This window comes from Rhizopus microsporus (assembly GCF_002708625.1).
Source record: "Rhizopus microsporus ATCC 52813 unplaced genomic scaffold scaffold_9, whole genome shotgun sequence".
NCBI lineage: Eukaryota > Fungi > Mucoromycota > Mucoromycetes > Mucorales > Rhizopodaceae > Rhizopus > Rhizopus microsporus.
The window spans coordinates 498719-517436 of record NW_019671924.1 but is presented as its reverse complement, the minus strand read 5'-3'; the positions used below and the strand labels follow the sequence as shown (position 1 = coordinate 517436).

Sequence of the window (18718 nt, the reverse complement as noted above, 5' to 3'; positions counted from 1 at the left end):
CTATTTGCCAAGATACAAGCCTTTTCTTAGCTTTCCTTACCTTTTTGTATACAGTGCTTCCGAGGAGCAATGTTACAGCCAATCAAATTTGATGTAGCTGGGAAATTAATATCAACGTCGCTGGCCACTCAAAGCATTAACTGTTCTCTATCAATTTCAAACATACTGTGACAATATAAAAGTAATAAGATACAATAAGACTGAATCCATTCTTTTATTAATAAAGAGATTAGTTCTTATTTAAGTTTACTGTGAGATTATAGTTGACGTGCGTTTAATGGTTGTTCTGGGGTAGAGTAGCTTAATTAAGGATTTCCTAGTTTTACTACTGTGACATCTGAATCAAGAAATAATGTTATGTACTAGTATCTATTATTGTAAAGGTAATTTCCTTAGTTTCAATAAGCGTGAATTATGTTTGGATACGACACATACAACACCTAAATAAATATTCAATCGTTAAGCGACGCTTTAATGTAAGCAAAACATAACAAAACAAAAGCGAGCTTTGGATGATGCAAATGCGAAAATTGAGCTATTACCAAAACGAACTTTGACAAATAAAAAGTGAACACTGAACTTTAAAGAAACGAACTTTGGTTGGAAACCAGAACGAACTTAATTCACTGGAAAGCGAACATTGGGAGTGGAGCCACTGTATCTGAAAATTAATTTTTCATTTGTCTGAATTTAAAGTGTGAAAACTGTAGCTTTCCAAGGTTATTGGACTAATGTCAAGCAGTAATGCAAACACTTACTTGAATGCAACAGTCATCAACATTCATTCGCCTGTTGGTTCACCTGAGGATAACCAGAGACGGCCTTCTTCCATTGGCCAACAGGCTCCAGCCAAGCAATCACCTAAAGTGGAAGAATATCGAAAAATGATTCAGCACATTATGGGAAAGATCTTGAAAAGAAAACGCCCGTCAAGTTCATTACTGTATTTACAGCCTCAATCAATAGACCAATTTGACAATGATGACACAATCGATCTCTTGATCAAGCTAAGATCCGCTCTGATGGTATGTCATTCAGTTGGACTAAGCAATCAAGTCTTGATGCAAGGGTAAAATAGATACACGATATAAGTTCAATGCTTAACTTTTTACAAAAAAAAAAGAGGACGCACACCAAATGCTACACCCGCTTCATCAAAAGTAAATTCACCGCTTCCATCACCGCGTATCGGAAGCCCTTCTCGGTCTCCAGAAAATGCAGCATCAGCATTGCCTTCGGTGTTACAGTCAAAGAATGATAAACGCTCAGAATTTGAAAAGATATTGAATATGCTGAGTGACTTAGTGGCAAATGACAGTAGATATAAAACAGCAAATCCTAAGCCATCTGTGCCTCCTTTCACTATGCAGAGTATTTTGATAGATATTGGCTTAATCCTTATTCAGATGATAGATGATACACACAGTTTGTATGATGTCGGTCTTGTCTTTTTACCTGCATTTGAAGCGTTTTCAAACGGTCCTATGCTTGGAAAGTTGCTGTCACTATACCTAGACACTTTATTACCCAGGCTAATGAGCCATGATATTTCTCATAATACCACACCAAAAGAAACAAACACGAAGCCTTTGGATAATGACCTTAAACATAGTATGTAAAGATAGAATGCCTCAATGCACACGCTAATTTATTATATATAGAAACATCTCTAACAGTGCATAGCAAACAAAATACGCCGACAATCAGCATTCAAAGCCCTGACCCCGAGCCAACTAGCAATCATTCATTAAAGATGTCGCATCTAACGATTGATACACGCCTTCAAGTATCAAATGCAGACATACACTCATTCAATTCTTTACCCTATAGTTCAAGTCAGGGCCATCAATCACCTTCAGATCTTCACCACGCGTATGCATTATTTGCTCCTCTCCTATTCTTTATGATGGAATATCTTGACCCGTATATCGAACACAAGAACGAAGAATACGACACCCTCGATCACACAATGACACAGCAAGCTAGCTCTATTTATAGCTTTCACCGAGCACTTGGATACATGATAAGCTGCAAACCAGATGTCTATCTCGACCTCTTGGACATCATTTCACACGGTACAGCTTCAGTCAAATACCGTTCATGCCAAGTCCTTTTTTACTACTATTCTAACAGCATTGGGCATTCTTTAATAACCAGCCCTATATCTCTATTAAGTATTGAAGAAGAAATAGCAGCATTGGATAAACGCCGAAAAGAACAAAAGACGGAACAAGAGCAAAATGAACCCAGGCTATCAGGTAGCTATAAGCGACTGCAAAAGAACCAACAGCCAGTAGTTCAAAACACTGCGTCGTCAAGTGCCCTAGACACTCCAGAGAATGAAATGAATGAAGTGCAACATATATGGAACCCACATATATTCGATAGAGCTAGCAACAGTATTGAAAGCAAACATACGACTGGTACAGCTTTATTTCAGATGCATGATGATGTCAATGAAGCCTTTTGTAAAGAATGCTTCAAATCTATTAAAGGATACGGGTTACGCTGCTATCAATGCAAAGCAAGTGTCCACTATAGCTGCTTTAACTCTAGCGCTAATGAGCAGGGAACCTTGTTTTATTTGAAGGCAGGCGGTATCCAAAAGGTCGTTACTCCTATGTACTGTACTATACCTCCCTCGCCGCGTTTCACAGATATGGTCAATCGTGGTATGGCGCACTGGACAATGAAATCAAATTCCGCTCGAGTAGGACTATTGGGCCATGTCTTTAACCTCGTCAATCTCTATACTTTAACCACCTGTGCAAGTTGCTCTTTACCCCTCTGGGGCATTGCACAGCAATGCTATCACTGTACCCATTGTAACCGCTTTGTTCATCCACACTGCTTATCAGAGGCAGAAGAAAATAATGCATTTTCAAACACATCCTTTCATACATGTCGACCTGGTCAATTTTTAGCCGAAAGCGATATACATGTTACAACAAGCGATATTTCAAAAAGTTTATACGAGTTTTATGGTGATGCTTTACCGCTAAAGGTAAAAGACCTTCAGGATAGAGGATTTGAAGAAGTAGCCACCATTTTGAACACTTTGCTACTACAAGATAATATCATGCACTGGGGTATTGCTACAGGCTGCATTTTGATCAGTGACGAATCGGAAGATCCATTAATTTCTCAGCTGCGACAAGAGGAAAATTCGACATCTAATCCATTTAGTGATGAAATACTGTATGCAACAGGTTCATGTCAATTACTGACAGCTTCTATTCGAGCCTGTCTAGACTACTTGGGCTCAGAAAAATGCAGAAAGTCTACTTTTTTGGTTAATTTCCAAAAGCAGCAGGATAAAATGAATGAATATGTATTGAGTAGAGAAGATTATCTAAGCCATTTGAGCGCCATGATGAAAAGTTTAGTTACTTCATTTGGTGATAACTTTACCGCCGGAAGTCCTACTGCCTACTCCCATTCGTCTCCTCCACCATTAGATCCCAGACGCTCTATTGGCGATGCTCGTGGATTTTTGCAGGTCAATCCTGCTCCTTACTCGCCATGGGAAGAGGAAGCAGATGATTTTAACAGCGGTAGTCCACCCAATGAGCAGCTCGACCGATCCGTATTACTCTCCTGGGTTATGACTAATATAAACTTCAAGAGTCGCAAAGCAGCTGAATTGTTGATTCAACATATGCGGAATGTTGGACTCTTTGAAAGGTTTGATGGCTCAGCCATCGTGTTTTATGCAGATGAGACTACATCAGCTAATCACGATGATACGCCTATTACATGCATATTCCCTGTTCCTTTTGCTATTGACTGTTCGTTTACAGTCGAATCAACACTGAATGCTATTGAAGCCTGTCTTACTGATGTGAACTTGTCTATCAATGAATGTGGCCTACTCCTTTTAGTACGACGGTGTTGGCCAAGCTCCTTTATGTCACAGTATACACAACAGCGCTTGATTCAGGCTATATTGTCATGGACATTTGACGAAGACGAAAGACTGTTGGCACTTCATGCAGAACTTACTTCAAATAAGGCTTCAAACTTGAGCAAACAGCATATCAGATGGGCACAAACAGCTTACGCGAGAAAAATAAAGGGACAGCATGCAGATCGTCACAGGCAGAGTGTGCTGTATCATAGCGCAACGGCAGGTGTTAGTAGTGGAGCAAGTAATATTTATGTAACAACACGCGCTGCTTTGAAGGATCGATACGTGGCATATTGGATGTGTTCACTTCATGACATGGATAGACAAGCCTATGCGGATATGCTATTTACAGCCATTGAAAGTTCTCTTGATGATAAACGTGAGTACAGCATACCCCTTTGTTGGAATGAAGCTCGCGATAGAAAGGTAAGAAAAATAAAAGATATTGTTAAGAAAATAACACGCCTGTTATAGAAGCAAGTTGTAGAACGATATGAACAGTTTGTAAGCCATATATTAAAGTTAAAGAGCTACGGCCTGGTATTTTCTTCTCTTGATTTCCTCATACAAAAATGGTTCAATCATGCATACGAAGAATTTGATAGCCTTGGTATTCTTCAGGTAAGAATATATATATCTTCCATCTTTAGATTCAATATAGGATAACAATATGTTCTAGGGTGAAGAAATATTAGAAATCAAGCACCTTGCAAAGCTCTGCTCATCAAAATTAAAGACAGTCCCTGGTTCTCCAGATAGTAGTAGGTTTGGCTCAGCGTTAGATATACTTGTAGAACAATTTAACGATGGCAGTAAGGAGGGTATAAGCCGAGGCATGAGATGGCTGACTTTGACAGTTTATGCTGGGTAATAATAAGATCAGAGCATGTAATGTAAATATTCATATATTCTGCTTAGAACTGGTGTGCCCTCCAAAGCATTGATACAAATAGCAAAGATGCTGACGAAATCTCAAGCCTCATTGGATGTATTTGCAGAGTTTGTAAAAGTTATATGGCTTCAGACTGCTGGAGTCTCAAGTGGTCTACTTGCTCGAAAGGATATCATCGAAATCATTAGTCATATTCATGAAAATCAAGCAGAAATGCTATCAAAACTCAATGACTCTGACAGAAACCTATTGAGTATGCAAAGCTTTATTAAGCACTCAATTGCGTTAATAGCGTTTGCCTTTGGTTGCTCCTTGAACAATATAGCTGATCTTGATATCGTGCCATTCACTAGCAGTAGTCCTATCTCACCGTAAGTATATAACGTGGATGTAAGACTCGCATAACAAATCTACATATCTAGAGCAAGCAAAAGGAATACGTTTCATGCAAACAATGTTGCTATACAGCCTGACGAGAAATCGCCCGTCATTCGATACTTGCTCACATATCTTGAATTCAGGCAGCTTGACATTGATGAATATATAATCAAGCTGTACTACGCTTTATCTCAATGGGGTAACGGTATTCTCAACAAGGAAGAATTTCTGCTAAAGTGTATGCCTCATATCATGCCAACGTATGTAAGACCCTGCTGATGCTCAATCATTATTCTAACTGGACTACATAGCATATGGAAACATCTTTTACCTACTTTTGATTATCTGAGTGATATCAATCTGACTCTGTTAATGAATCTCATCAGCATTGATGCAGGATATTTTCAATCCTATGTGCACGAAATCTTTAAAGATCAAAATTGGGAACTAAGGTATGTGCGATATTAGGCGAGTGTAAGTTGTAACCTACTAACAAGAATACCCAAGGTATCAAGGATTAGATAACTTGTTTGGATTATTTACAAAAATGGATACTATATTTCAGACAGAATGGCTCAAGCTCCTTTGTCATCTTGGCCCGATGTTTAGTTTTTTCGTCCAAAGCCTATGGGATAAAGAGGTAAATAGTCCACTTCATAGCAAGTTTAAAAACTAATATACTTTGTATAAAGGATAAGGTTCGATCAAAAGCATTGACACTGATCAGAACGCTCAACACTCTCCATCTTCGTTCAGCATTTCGATGCTGGGAGGCATATTTTTTGACAGCGTCAGACGAACAAAAGAAGGTATTGATACAACAAATGATGCAACTCAACGCGCTTTTCCCGGATTGGCAAGTGTTAGAATGGGAGTCTCTATTGGAAGCTTTAGAAAGGGAGTCATACATAGTTGTGAGTGATGATCCAGCCCACACGCCACTAAACTACGATCTTCTCAAAGATGAAATCCAATCTGATAAAGAGATTCAAAACTTGAAGCTGCTGTTGATAACACTTGCTTTACAAATGTTGAGCAATCACTTGAAACCAACTCATGAACAGATATTCCGACTAAAGCTTATACTGGTGCAGCAAATGGGATTTCAAAATTGCCATTATTTCAATAACGCAGGAGAAATAAGTGTTGAATTTGATCATCTAAGATACGACCCAAACAATTCTTTACAGGTGGCTTCAATGATTTGTTGTGTCCGTAGTCTGAAAAAGGTCATGGACAGCTTTGCGCCTCTCCCTGCCGAAACAATTGCCCTCATGGTCTCTCAATCAGTCGAACATGGCAAGCTGAATTTATCCGAAAATACTAGCCCTGGTGTCTATTTTCTTGATGTTGTGTTCAAAATGCTAAATTCTGGAATTGATCTTGCTCAACTTGGTAACTTGATGCTAAGAACTTGGCTCGAGACTTTTCTGATTGTTATTTACAAAGTATATAATATTAACTGTTTCTTTTCTTAATACTAACTCATCTAAATTAGCACAACATTTTAGAGCCTCGATACGAGCGAGATATTGTTAGCTGTATGAAAGTAGTTATTGAACTTTTAAACATGGATGTCAGTGAAGAGAACAAGCTATTGATATTAGAAATCCTCAAGTGCCTTCTCCGTCGTTCAGATCACCTTACAGCCATGGTGTTATCAAAACAGATCATGGCTCTTGGCAAAATCCTAACAAAGCATGGACTTAAGCATTCAGATCCTGTGCTCCTAAAGGCAAAACAGTTCTTAAAGAGTGCGTTTCTGCGCTTTGCTGTAGCAGGACTATTTGTCCTGTTGTTTAAAAATCAACCTGTTCATGACGATAGCAACAAGAAGGTTGATCTTTTCTTTGTATTACGTACAGTAATAGATCCAGAAGATATTGTGCCTGATGAAGATATCCATGGAGAACACGTTTACTTGTATGATCAGCCTGTTCGTGATGTACTCGACAAACTGATGAAACAGCAAATGGATCGCAAAGCTTTTTCGAACGTATTACACAACACTTGTAAATATGTGGAGACAGTGCACTCGCACCCATATTCCTTGAGCATACTGAATGAGCTCCCCAACTTTCTCAATACCCTGATTAAACATACCTCAGACTGGAGACGATCCGATTGGGACATCAATCCTGTTCTGTCTATGTCTGCTATTCTCCTGAAAGAACACCCTTATCAATATTCTAGCTTACTTTCGCCGATACAAGCCGTATTTAAGTATGGTCTTCACGATTGCATGATACAACCTGAAGCCGTAGCAAGATTATTAATTGCCTACTCATTGATTACCTCTGTGCCTGATGTTCCTCCTGTCAATCCCTTTGTTGATATCATATTAGAAGAAACCAAGAATTACCTTCTAGGGCTAAATAGACCAAACAAGGAAACGATGCTTATGTTACTTCAGACCATCTATTGGGATCTTACGCCATCGGGTCAAGCATGGTATATGAAGATAAGCAAATCAGTGTTCAACAATTCCAATGAACACGCAAGCTACTTTGAACTCAAGTTGAAAAATATATTGTCTCAGATGGTCCACTTTTTAAAATTGCCTTCCAGCAGCCAACCTTTTACAAAGAGAGATTTCAAGGTGCATAGTATTACATCTCAACTCGTTGCTTATAGTTGCACCAAAGACCCTAATGAAATGACAAGAATATTAGGATATCTAAAGGTAAAGTAAACAGCCCTTTCATAAGCCAGTTGCTAACATATTATGCAGCTTGAGGAAACACCAGAATGCCTTCGATTCTTGAACTGGTTCATCTTGGCTTTACTAAAATCAAAATCAAGCCAAGCACTACTTTCTATGCTACGCTACGAGAATGTTATTACGGATCTTATAACGCAGATTCTAAACAGTGTAAAGATCGATTTCCACAACCCTAGTTCCAATTTCTTGTACAGCCGTGTGAATGAAGTGTTACTACTATGCTTCCTTTTAACAAAAACATGGGCCTTATTAAAGATGAAGTGCAAAACTTTGGGTGAAGAACAGGGCATTAACCAAGTGTTCTTTTGGTTGTCCATATGGCCATCTCTACGAAGATTATTGGAAGCAATCGAGCCTTCGACGCTATTTATTGTAAGATATAGGCATAATACATATTTTTATGACGGCTAACACACAGTATAGACTGGAGGTGCTGGTATTCCTATATGGAATATGTTTCTATCACTACTACAGCTGCTGTTTGTTTCACGTAGCGATGCTACTGTCGTGAACGCATATGAATGGAGCATCTTATTAGACTATTTATTAGCAAAGGTAGCGTGAATAACGAGAGCATAAATCCAAAGAAAATATTAAAAGATACTCTTTAGATTGAAGAGATTAGCAGTGATGTATTTATTGGGCAAGAACATGATGCTGATCAAGTAGTTGTTATTGCAAACTTCAAAAGACAAGTAACTAGAATAAGAACAATGCTGGATGTCCCACCAGCTGAAGCTCCTTTAGCACTTTTGGTTGATCAATTACTGATGGAGCTTCGAGAAATAATGCGTTTAGAAGTAGAAACCGTTATTACTCATGGAGTTAACCGTGAGTTAACATTGCCTGATGCCTCGTATGCAGTGAGACTGTAACAAACTACAGTAAGCTGCTTTACCGCCTTTTGCGTAAATGATTTAGAATATATAAGACTTTTCTTATACGAATAAACTTTATTAAAGATCTTGGACGTACCATGATTGTCAGAATTGTGTAGACAAGTGTAAACAAAAAGACTAGACACAAGTCAAACGCCAATGCTATTACGCTAGTTAACGCTTTTAAAAACAGATCTATTGTCATATTTATTGACGGATCCATTACATTATTAAAACATGAGAAAATACATTTTATCACAACTTATTTGTAGCTGATACCATTAGCTTGTTTGCAATGTGAGGAGTGTGGCAATGTAATTTATGGTTTGTGTACGTCTATTTGTGAAATCAGAAGTTCTGTTTAAGATAAGCCCTGTATGCAGAGAGTGACCAGTAGCTCAAACAAGAATCTTAAAAAGAAAAGCGTGGTTCAAATACTATTGTTATCAGCGCTCTTCATCAAATGCGATAGAAGAAAGTAAAATGTATGCTCTATTGTAAGATATAGAGTATTATAGTTATTTATATCAAACACGTCAAGCGTTGTACTGGCAACCTTTGCCTACTTTAGCGCGTTCTTTAACATATCTTTCGGAGCTCCATAACGCTCCATTGATTGCACATGGCCTCGCTTCTGAGAACTTAGAGAAAGAAAAAAATAGTTAATCATAATTAACAACTGTTGAACAACAGTTTATTACGCGAAAAGTTGCCAGTGGCAACTCTGGATACAAGCTACTTCAAAGCGGTTAGCTGGCATATATTTTTGCTTATTGTGTTGACCGTCTTTTTAACCTCTTCTTCGAACGACTAGCGATCGGGAGGATCAACTTGCAGTGCTTTAATTATCTCGAGGAAATCGAAAGCTTTCTTTGCAATGTGCTTCAAACTATTCTTTCACTGTTAGAAGCCTAATACAATGTTATTCTCTGCTCATGCATATACTCAAATTTATCCATGATATCAAGAGTTTCTTTTAAGAATTCATCTTTTTCGTCTTCAAACATTAAACGACAAGTGAAATGCGTCTTGTGTTATCAGAACACGACAAACCAAATTTTAAAATGCGACAGACCAAACTGAAAAGCCCCGAATAAAAAATTCTGACATTTTTTCTCGCTTTCTTTTTCTTCCTTAATGGCTGTCAAGGCTTCGACTGTCGCTGTTATTTCTACGGCTGTTATTGCCGCCTTTGGTATTGGTTATTTGGTTTATTTTGACCAAAAGCGCAGAAAGGATCCAGAATTTAAGAAACAACTCAGTAAGTGAAGTGGCTTGTGAAAGTCTCTAAATTAACACTCTAAAACAGAACGCGAACGAAAGAAACAAGCTAAAGTTGAAAAAGAAACGAAAAAGGCAGAACTCGCCACTGTTGAACAGCTTGTTCAGGATGTTTTGGATGAAATAGCCCAAGAGACTTTTCCTGAATCGCCTGAAGAGAAGGAGAAATACTTTATGGAACAAGTCGCAGCTGGTGAAGCTCTATGCCAACAGGGTCTTCACAATGAAAGTGTCAAGCACTTTTACAAGGCATTAAAGATTTATCCTGCTCCGTTAGAACTCATCATGATCTATCAGCAAACTTTACCAGAAGTTGTGTTCAGAATTGTTGTGAATATCATGGCTGTGGAGGTATGGTGAAATTGTCACGGCAAAAGCATCATAGATCTAACCTAGTGCTATAGCAACAAAAGAGACAAACTGAGTTTTATGAACAGTTCCCACCTGAGGATGTCAAATTGAGATTGAAGGAAATGACAGAAGGCGAAAAGGCTAGCTATGGTCTAGTTGCTGAGCAAGATTTTGAAGAAAACGATGTGTTATATACAGAATCACCACTGATATCTGCCTTGTCTCCTCAATTAGAGGTAATGATTGATAAAGATGCCCACTCTCTTCTTTTTGGACACTAAAAGGCCACCTATCTTTTTTTTTAATAGGGTCAATATTGTAACTACTGCATGAACAAGCTAACAGATTCAATTGTTGAATGCAAAAACTGTGACAAAGTAGCCTTTTGCTCTGAAGACTGTGAATCAGCTGCCAACCAACAATATCATCAATATTTGTGCACAAACAGCAAAGTAAACACGAATGCAGATGAAGCCAAGGAGACGGCATTTGTCAAGTATGTACAAAATCAAAATAGCAAGTATCCTCAGATGATTGCCCAATTGTTTACTGCTATGGTTGCTGAAGAATTAGACAAGAAGAATAGACCCAAGTACAATTCATGGGACCATATTGAAAGATTGAAAGGCGCAGAATTGACACCAGCTGATAAACATGCAAACGAAACCAAGATGATCAAAGAACTCTTATCTTCCAAGGTTCCTGGTATTGACGAATTTTTGACTGATGAAGTTTATCTTATGTTGTTGGGCAAGTTGAATGAAAATGCCTTTGATGTTATTTCAGCTACCGAAGTATCTGTAGAGGTATGCAGTCTCAAGCTAATGATAGCAATTCATTAATTCTTATCTATAGAAATCTGCTGAGCCTAGTCGTAAACTTGACAGTGATAATGTATTAGGTAGCTCTGTATATAAGATCTCTTCTTATCTCTGTAAATCACCTTTAGACGATGCCAATGTTAAAATTTCTTTTAATGGCAACAAGATCACTGTTACTGCATTGAAGCCAATCAAAAAGGACGAACAAATCAAGGCTTACTACAATTAAAATAAAAATCCGGTCCGGGCTAAGATCCGTAAGCCTGAGCTTGTCTTTTTTGTGTGTATGTGTACAGTCCAGCTGGTGGATATTGTTGGTTACAAAAAAAGTAATTGTCTGGAGCCAAAAAGAGAAAGGCAACTGCTACTGCAACAAAAATATAGGGCGGAACCAATGCTGGTCATTATACGAACTTCATTATGAAAACTATGAGTAGGGCGGACAAGTATCCTCAATTTAAAGGATTTTATATGATTATGCGCAAAGCACCTATTCACGGGAAAAACGGCGAACTTAGCCAACTAATCGAAAATAGAGGATACAAGTGCATCTGCCTTTCACCCTATTCCCCCGTTTAATCCCATCGAACCACTTTAGGCAATTGTTAAAAGAAAGGCAAGACATAGTTAGTTTGGCGATATAGAAGTCATAAAAACCAGAATTTAAGAGGCATGTGACTAAGTTCCCAGAAAGCATTTATACAATTTTGTACAGCATTCTGCAAACGTATTTGAAGATTGCTTAAATGAACTCCTTGTATAAGCTTTTGTACTGTGATAAAATTACGCGAATTAAGTTTAGAGTAATGCAAATCGATTTATTTTTTTGCTGTAACGCATCCTCCACAAGTTAGTAAATCAGTAATTTTAAAAATATTGACGAATGGGCTACACAATGCGCTTGTAAGTGAAAGGGCTGATAGGAAAGAAACAGCAGAGGCCAGAGATAAGAGGGATTACTATGCGGAATCAATGCCTGCAGAGGTGCCTATTGAAGAATATACTTACTATATGAGACACTGGAAACCTTGAAGGACAAAGTTAAACGAAATAAGCTGAGCAATGCTGAAACGCTTGCATTAGAGCTATTGAAGGAAACGAAAATGTTCCTATTGAACATTTACAAAAATTTATCCAACATTCTATAAATGTTTTTTAAGTGCTTAAATAAAGAATTCTATAATTTTTTTAGCACAGTAATTCCCTCCCAAAATAAAGATGAACACTACATGCACCAGAAAATACATCAGAAAATAGGTTAAATAATGTAGATACGAATCTATCATAAGTGGTCTTTTTTGATCAACTGACAACATAAGTTTAGAATAAATAAAAATATTTCTTTTTATCTCTTCTTCTTGAAAAGAAACAAAACAAGATAGCAACTTTATAAAGCCATACTTAGCGCAGTTTCTTACATTCGAAAGCTTTGTTGGATGATATAATAGGTAATGAGTAGAGGTAGCGCCCGTAGTATTAGCCTAACTTCTGGTGTATTTCTGGTGCATGTAGTGTTTCCCCAAAAATAAAGGTAGGTAAACTCCTTCAGAAATAATACTTTCAAGCAGTAACAAGCCCTGACTAATACTGCGTCTATCTCTCAGTTAACTGCAAAAGATACAACTACAGTCGCTGGTCTTAGAAGCTCACTAGGCAGTAATTTGATCAGGATTGATGACGAGCTTCCGGTATCGAGTGCACGCTCCAAATGTTTTTCATCATAAGTTAATGCTGTAAACCTGTACAATGACCTGTCTAATAGCTTTGTTTGCAGCTTTTCTAAAAACGATACTATTGATATAAGTGATAATAACCAGCAGAATTTACAATTATAGTCACTTGGCATCTATGTTGCAATTTTTTTAAAAGCTACAAAGCACAAACATACATCTGACTGCATCAGCGATCCCAATATTAGACTATTGAAAAAAGAGTTTAAGAATGTAGGTTTAAAGTATAATTTGGTGTAGAATTAGGTACTGATTTTACGGATGTTATACTAGGCCTAAAATAAACACGCCATCATGGATGTCTGTATGTCTGCTGAGAACTATCAATCCCAGGACAGCAAAGAAAGAAATGTCAAGAAGATAAATACCCATATGTAAGTGAAAGGATAGACAGATAAAAAACAAATATTTAGCTTTTTACATGAATCTAGACTCGATCAATGCATCTTCCACCGACATATATTTGGTCTGAATTTGTTGAAAGCCTATTCAGAACAATCCTTTTACAAGATGGGGTATTTATAAGGTAAACACGATAGATATGCTGTTTGTTGTGCAAATTGAATTTCCTATCTCACTAATTGTGGAAATGCTGCGCAAATAGCAAAAAACAAAAAACTGCATGTGCTTGACTTGTGGTAACAGAAATTGCCATGTTCAGCTCTCAGGCGACTGCATAAAGGATATGAAAAGTGAACAATTAAAAAAAAATTCTGAGCGAATGATCTATTATCAAACCTTTCCATATTGTCAGAAAGGAGCAAGATAGGTAAGAAGCAAAATAGCATAAAATTTGACTAAGATCTAATTTTTGATAGTAGATTCGCGCTCACTCACTTTAAGTATTTATTATCTTTGAGTATCTAATGTTCTGAGATGTGAGCTGTATTTGTCTTTCAGGCTTTGAGGTTTACTGAATGCCTCTTCATATGCTAATAATAAGTTATTAGCTTCTTCATTTTCAATATAGTTCTTAATGGAGATAAGTTCCTCATTAGAATGACAAATAGTACAGGCAATATCTACTGCACGTTTTAACATTCTTTCAGTAGACGCCATATAAGGCTGCCCACTGTTTATTTGTGGAGAGGAGGGAAGAAGAGGAGCGTCTTGCGTTTGGTACGTGGGCATATTTATACCGGTTGAGTTTCTTAACATGCTGAATTCATTTACATGGATATCAAGCAAGTATATATGCTTATAGGGTCGCTGATGTCTTCTTTAATAGCAACAGGAGCACTCAATAATCTTACAGTTATCTACTACAACGAGACAAGAGCTGTTTTCATCATTAAAATACTTAACAATCCAGTTGTCATATTCTACGATCTCTACATTTTCTTCTTCTATCTTCGGGAACATGGCTCGCGTGCACTTTTTTGACGTGTAAAATGAAAACTGAAGGGTGACGGGCCAAGAAATAAAAGCGTGCTTGTTACTACTATGGTAAACGCGTAGTTCGGCATAAGCCTTTTGTTGTCTCTTCTTGTGTGTCTTAATAAGTACGTTGCTCTTGGAAATAATCTAACGAACAACACAGGCTTCTTCAATTTCCTTCAGGCACTCCTTCCACTCTAATTTTTTAACATAAATACAGGAGTACTTGATCTTCATAACACTATCAATAGAAGACGGCTCAAGAGCTTGATTAATATCAATCAAACTGATAGGATTAGCGAAAGTGTTGACTACTTCAGAGAAAACTAATAGAAAATAAAGGGAAAAAAAAAAGGGAAGGAAGAGCAGAGGAAAAAAAGGTCACATTTATTGCCGAACAAAAAGTACAGCCGGACCACGATCTGTAGAGTGGACAGGAAATAAAGAAATTCGTATCTTGACAAAAGCGGGAAGCCAAACAAAAGAACATGCAGAAAGGGCAATCATGGAACAACCTCTTTTCATTTCCAACCTAGTGTACGTACAACTATCAGATTACATAATCGAGATGTCAGTTCATCAAAATGGATTGTAGATGGATTGACAAGGATTATGTAACAAAAAGAAATCATTATACACAGCGCTTTTAGTAACATCAACTCACATCTATCTTATTAAAGATAACTAGAAATGGGTCGTGTCATTCGTGCTCAAAGAAAGGGTGCTGGAAGTATTTTCAAATCTCACACCGTTGGCCGTAAGGGTGCTGCTAAGCTCAGAGTTTTCGACTTTGCTGAACGCCACGGTTACATTCGTGGTATTGTAAAGGAGATTGTTCACGATCCCGGTAGAGGTGCTCCCCTTGCCAAGGTAAATTTATACACATGTATTATAGAATTGACATTAACATTTTTTTAGGTCGTTTTCCGTGATCCTTACAAGTATGTTAACATCAACAGCAACAAACAACAAAAGCAATTATATGAACAGCCTCATTGACATTTTACATAACTTTTTAGGTATAAGCTCCGTACCGAAACCTTCATCGCCACTGAAGGTATGTACACCGGTCAATTCATCTATGCTGGTAAGAAGGCCTCTTTGAACATTGGTAATGTCATGCCTTTGGCCTCTATGCCTGAAGGTACTGTCATCTGTAACGTCGAAGAAAAGGTTGGTGACCGTGGTGCTATCGCTCGTACTTCTGGTAACTATGCCACTATCATCGGTCACGGTGATGACGGTAAGACTCGTATTCGTCTCCCCTCTGGCTCCAAGAAGGTCATTCCCTCCACCTCTCGTGCTGTCGTCGGTATCGTTGCCGGTGGTGGTCGTATTGACAAGCCCCTCTTGAAGGCCGGTCGTGCCTACCACAAATTCAAGGTCAAGCGTAACAGCTGGCCCAAGACTCGTGGTGTTGCTATGAACCCTGTTGACCATCCTCACGGTGGTGGTAACCATCAACACATTGGTAAGGCTTCTACCATGGCCCGTGACTCTCCTGCTGGTCAAAAGGTTGGTTTGATTGCTGCCCGTCGTACTGGTCTCCTCCGTGGTACCAAGAAGATCAAGGATGCTTAAACTGTTTCAATTGTTCACCCTTAATAAACCTTTCATATTCTCATGGCCACACTCACATACATATATATACGACACGGTTTTAATGCCTAGTTTATAAAAGAGGATAGAAAAGGTTCATAGGGGACGATTATGTACAATTCTTGTTGATGAAAAGCTAGAATACATAAGACAAAAAGATACACTGATTATACTTGAAAAAGAAACGACAAGTTTATATAAATGTAATGCTTTTATGTAATGGTATAAGCGTTTATGCTCATGAGTACAGAAGCGCAAAGGAGAAAAAAAAAAAAAAATAGAAAGTATGATTATATACAAAATGAGCCTTCTCTACAATTATTGTAATGAAACTGGGTCGTCGTCATCCAAGTAAGCATGAACTGTTTTTTGTAGTTCGCCAAAATAAGCAGCAGGAAGGGTAGTCGATGATGGTTTGTTTGCAAAATATTCAACTTCTGTATGTGTACTGTCTGGCTCAGAACCCGCTAAACTACCAGAGCTTGTACTTGTTGTGTCAGGTGTGAGAATGGAAGGTATGAAGTTTTTCAAGAATCGATAGTTTTCATTTGTTGAAGCACCTTCGTCTTCACTCAACTTTGGTACTCTTTGTTTTAGGACGTCAAGAGTAATATTCAAGTTCCTTGATGCCCTTGCTCGAATAGTTAAGTTTGGTGACTTTTTCAGCATACGTAAAGAATCAGCAACGATGAGCATCCAGTGTAGTTCAACAACGCACGGCACTTTGTGAAATAAGACGTGGAATATCTTGGTCATGGCATCCGTGATGATGGATACAAGAAGTAAAGCACGTTCGCCGTCGTATCTCTCCATGTTGATTCCTTTCAAATCAGTATCGGAAGGAGACTGCATCAATCTGGTTTCAAGTCCAATCCAGTATGAATAATAGATTTGGTTAATATATAAAGCAAATGGGTTGCTGCACTGCTGAATCCGGTCAAGCTGAAGGTAGTCAAAAGGAGAGTCTGATAGTCGAAATTCCTTGGGCATACTGCCCCAAAAGTCGCATAGTTGAGTTTCGAGTTTTTGCAAGTCGTTTACTGACAATTTATCCAACTTTCCTGCCAAAAGCTTATACCGTAATTCATCGTCTCTTTGAGTCATTTGACAGTCATTGACGCGCACGAGGTGATAAAAGGCCTCTACAGAATCTCTTGATTCCTTAATGTCTTTTTCGATATTTAAAACAATGGGATATCCAATGCCTACATTGAACATGATGGAGCTGTAATCGTCACGTTCGTCGCAAATCAAGCATAGCGTCAGTTCATAATATCTTACTGCATAAAATAAACGTCTCCAGGTCTCTGCTTCAATGATCTCCTCTGTCACTGGTGTGTCAGATGTTACACCGTCGAGTAAATGAGCATATCTTGGTTGTAGTTCGAGTACCATTCGCCAAGCCATGTTCATGTATAGTCTTGCCTCTGAGTTGTTTAGGACGATCAAAGCAGACTGTGCTAGGAACATAAGTGTCGCAACTGTGTATATATCATGCCCTTCATCAAACAAGACCTCTTGTAAAAGTGCTTTAGCTTCTTGGCGAAAAGACTCTGCCAAGGTCTCTCTGGTGAAAGGATGCTGTATATATTGGATATGACAGCATTGTGAATAAGTTATAAATGATGCAAGGGCTGTTGCAACCATCGTGTTTGGGTTGAAATCAAAAAGAGGAAGATAGTAAGGTTTTGAGAATACAGGAGTAAGTAATCCCATACAGCCAAAATAGGATGAAATAACCTGTCTCTTCATATAGATTCTAGTATGGTCATCACATATTGGTAACTCAATTGCTAATCTTCCAGTCTCTGTTTTGTTGTTTTGAAATATGCTGTGTAATATATGTTCTACTTGCAGCATTTTGTTTGTCACCTGAATCATCTGCAAGGAGCGATCAATATGATAATTAGGAGTACGTGAAAGTGTTGCATTAAAATATCGTGCTGTCTCTGAAAGGAAGCTGTTGATGTCGTTTATATTCCTTATAGATGTTTGGAAGTTGATCCCACTTGATCCTCCTGTTATGGTAAGTTGCCAGCTATTTGTGATATCACTTGATTTGCTGGTACGTAATAAGCTCTTATCTGTATCATCAGACTGATCAAAGATATTGTATGATTCAGAGGTAGTTTCCATATCTATGGAGTCATAGTTACTACTCATCCTCTCATCCTCTTCTGTTTCATCTTTAATCGGCTGTAATTTAGCTTCAACATGAAAGCTTTTTAACTGCTGTTCCATTGCTGCCAATTGTTGCTCCATTGCTTTCATTTGTGTCATTAACTTATTTTTCCTAGAGATGGACACTGGTTTTTTGATGACAGTAGGTTTTGCATTGAACTTGAACACGCAGGGCAAGTTCATTTTCAAGCAGCGATCACATTGCTTTCCTTGAATCACTACACATTTCCTTCGATGAGCTCGACAGTTTTCACCTAAAAGAAGAGAGTGTAAGAAAATGTTTGCTGGAAGTGCATAAAAGATGCCTTACAAGGTTTATTTCTCTTTTGTTTCGTTTCTTCAGAAAAGGCCATAATAAACCGTAGGCCATAGTTTATTCTTAATAAGAAGGAAAGGATTTCAAACATTCATAGCCAGAAGAGATGACCGGCTAAATAACGGGCCGTAGATGGTTCTGTGGAAACGTGTATGATTTAAATTGATTCTGCCAACATCAATTCACTTGCTTTACTCCTATTGATGTCTAATAAAGTTATATAGAGTTAAATAAGGGGGTATCTTTAGTATAATCGTAACCAAAGTGTACTCTTGTCTTTTTTAA

At 38.0% G+C, this 18718-nt stretch overlaps 5 protein-coding genes across 5 annotated transcripts; 3 read left to right on the top strand and 2 right to left on the bottom strand.

Annotated features, from left to right (window-relative positions):
* Window positions 1-683: 683 nt before the first annotated feature.
* On the top strand, window positions 684-8954 carry RHIMIDRAFT_284182 (uncharacterized protein). The gene is made up of 14 exons (XM_023613173.1): window positions 684-1069; window positions 1124-1611; window positions 1662-4333; window positions 4382-4528; window positions 4587-4774; window positions 4826-5170; window positions 5222-5437; window positions 5489-5629; window positions 5685-5817; window positions 5870-6625; window positions 6676-7860; window positions 7909-8271; window positions 8323-8454; window positions 8511-8954. Exons 1-14 carry the CDS (start codon window positions 732-734, stop codon window positions 8772-8774), a joined length of 7368 nt encoding a protein of 2455 aa, XP_023465863.1. The 5' UTR covers window positions 684-731; the 3' UTR covers window positions 8775-8954.
* A 942-nt stretch (window positions 8955-9896) lies between these two features.
* On the top strand, window positions 9897-11544 carry RHIMIDRAFT_227128 (MAS20-domain-containing protein). Its single transcript, XM_023607586.1, has 5 exons — window positions 9897-10038; window positions 10087-10409; window positions 10463-10645; window positions 10718-11215; window positions 11265-11544. Exons 1-5 carry the CDS (start codon window positions 9915-9917, stop codon window positions 11457-11459), a joined length of 1323 nt encoding a protein of 440 aa, XP_023465862.1. The 5' UTR covers window positions 9897-9914; the 3' UTR covers window positions 11460-11544.
* A 2265-nt stretch (window positions 11545-13809) lies between these two features.
* On the bottom strand, window positions 13810-14118 carry RHIMIDRAFT_251937 (uncharacterized protein; the record flags this gene model as incomplete). The annotated part of the gene is made up of 1 exon (XM_023610902.1): window positions 13810-14118. One exon carries the CDS (start codon window positions 14116-14118, stop codon window positions 13810-13812), a length of 309 nt encoding a protein of 102 aa, XP_023465861.1.
* A 909-nt stretch (window positions 14119-15027) lies between these two features.
* Window positions 15028-15918, top strand: RHIMIDRAFT_251936 (ribosomal protein L2; the record flags this gene model as incomplete). Its single annotated transcript, XM_023610901.1, has 3 exons — window positions 15028-15207; window positions 15256-15278; window positions 15357-15918. 3 exons carry the CDS (start codon window positions 15028-15030, stop codon window positions 15916-15918), a joined length of 765 nt encoding a protein of 254 aa, XP_023465860.1.
* A 168-nt stretch (window positions 15919-16086) lies between these two features.
* Window positions 16087-18689, bottom strand: RHIMIDRAFT_140723 (uncharacterized protein). The gene is made up of 2 exons (XM_023605692.1): window positions 18428-18689; window positions 16087-18371 (listed from the first exon to the last, which is right to left on the bottom strand). The coding sequence occupies exons 1-2, from the start codon at window positions 18522-18524 to the stop codon at window positions 16255-16257; spliced, it is 2214 nt and encodes a 737-aa protein (XP_023465859.1). The 5' UTR covers window positions 18525-18689; the 3' UTR covers window positions 16087-16254.
* Window positions 18690-18718: the final 29 nt, after the last annotated feature.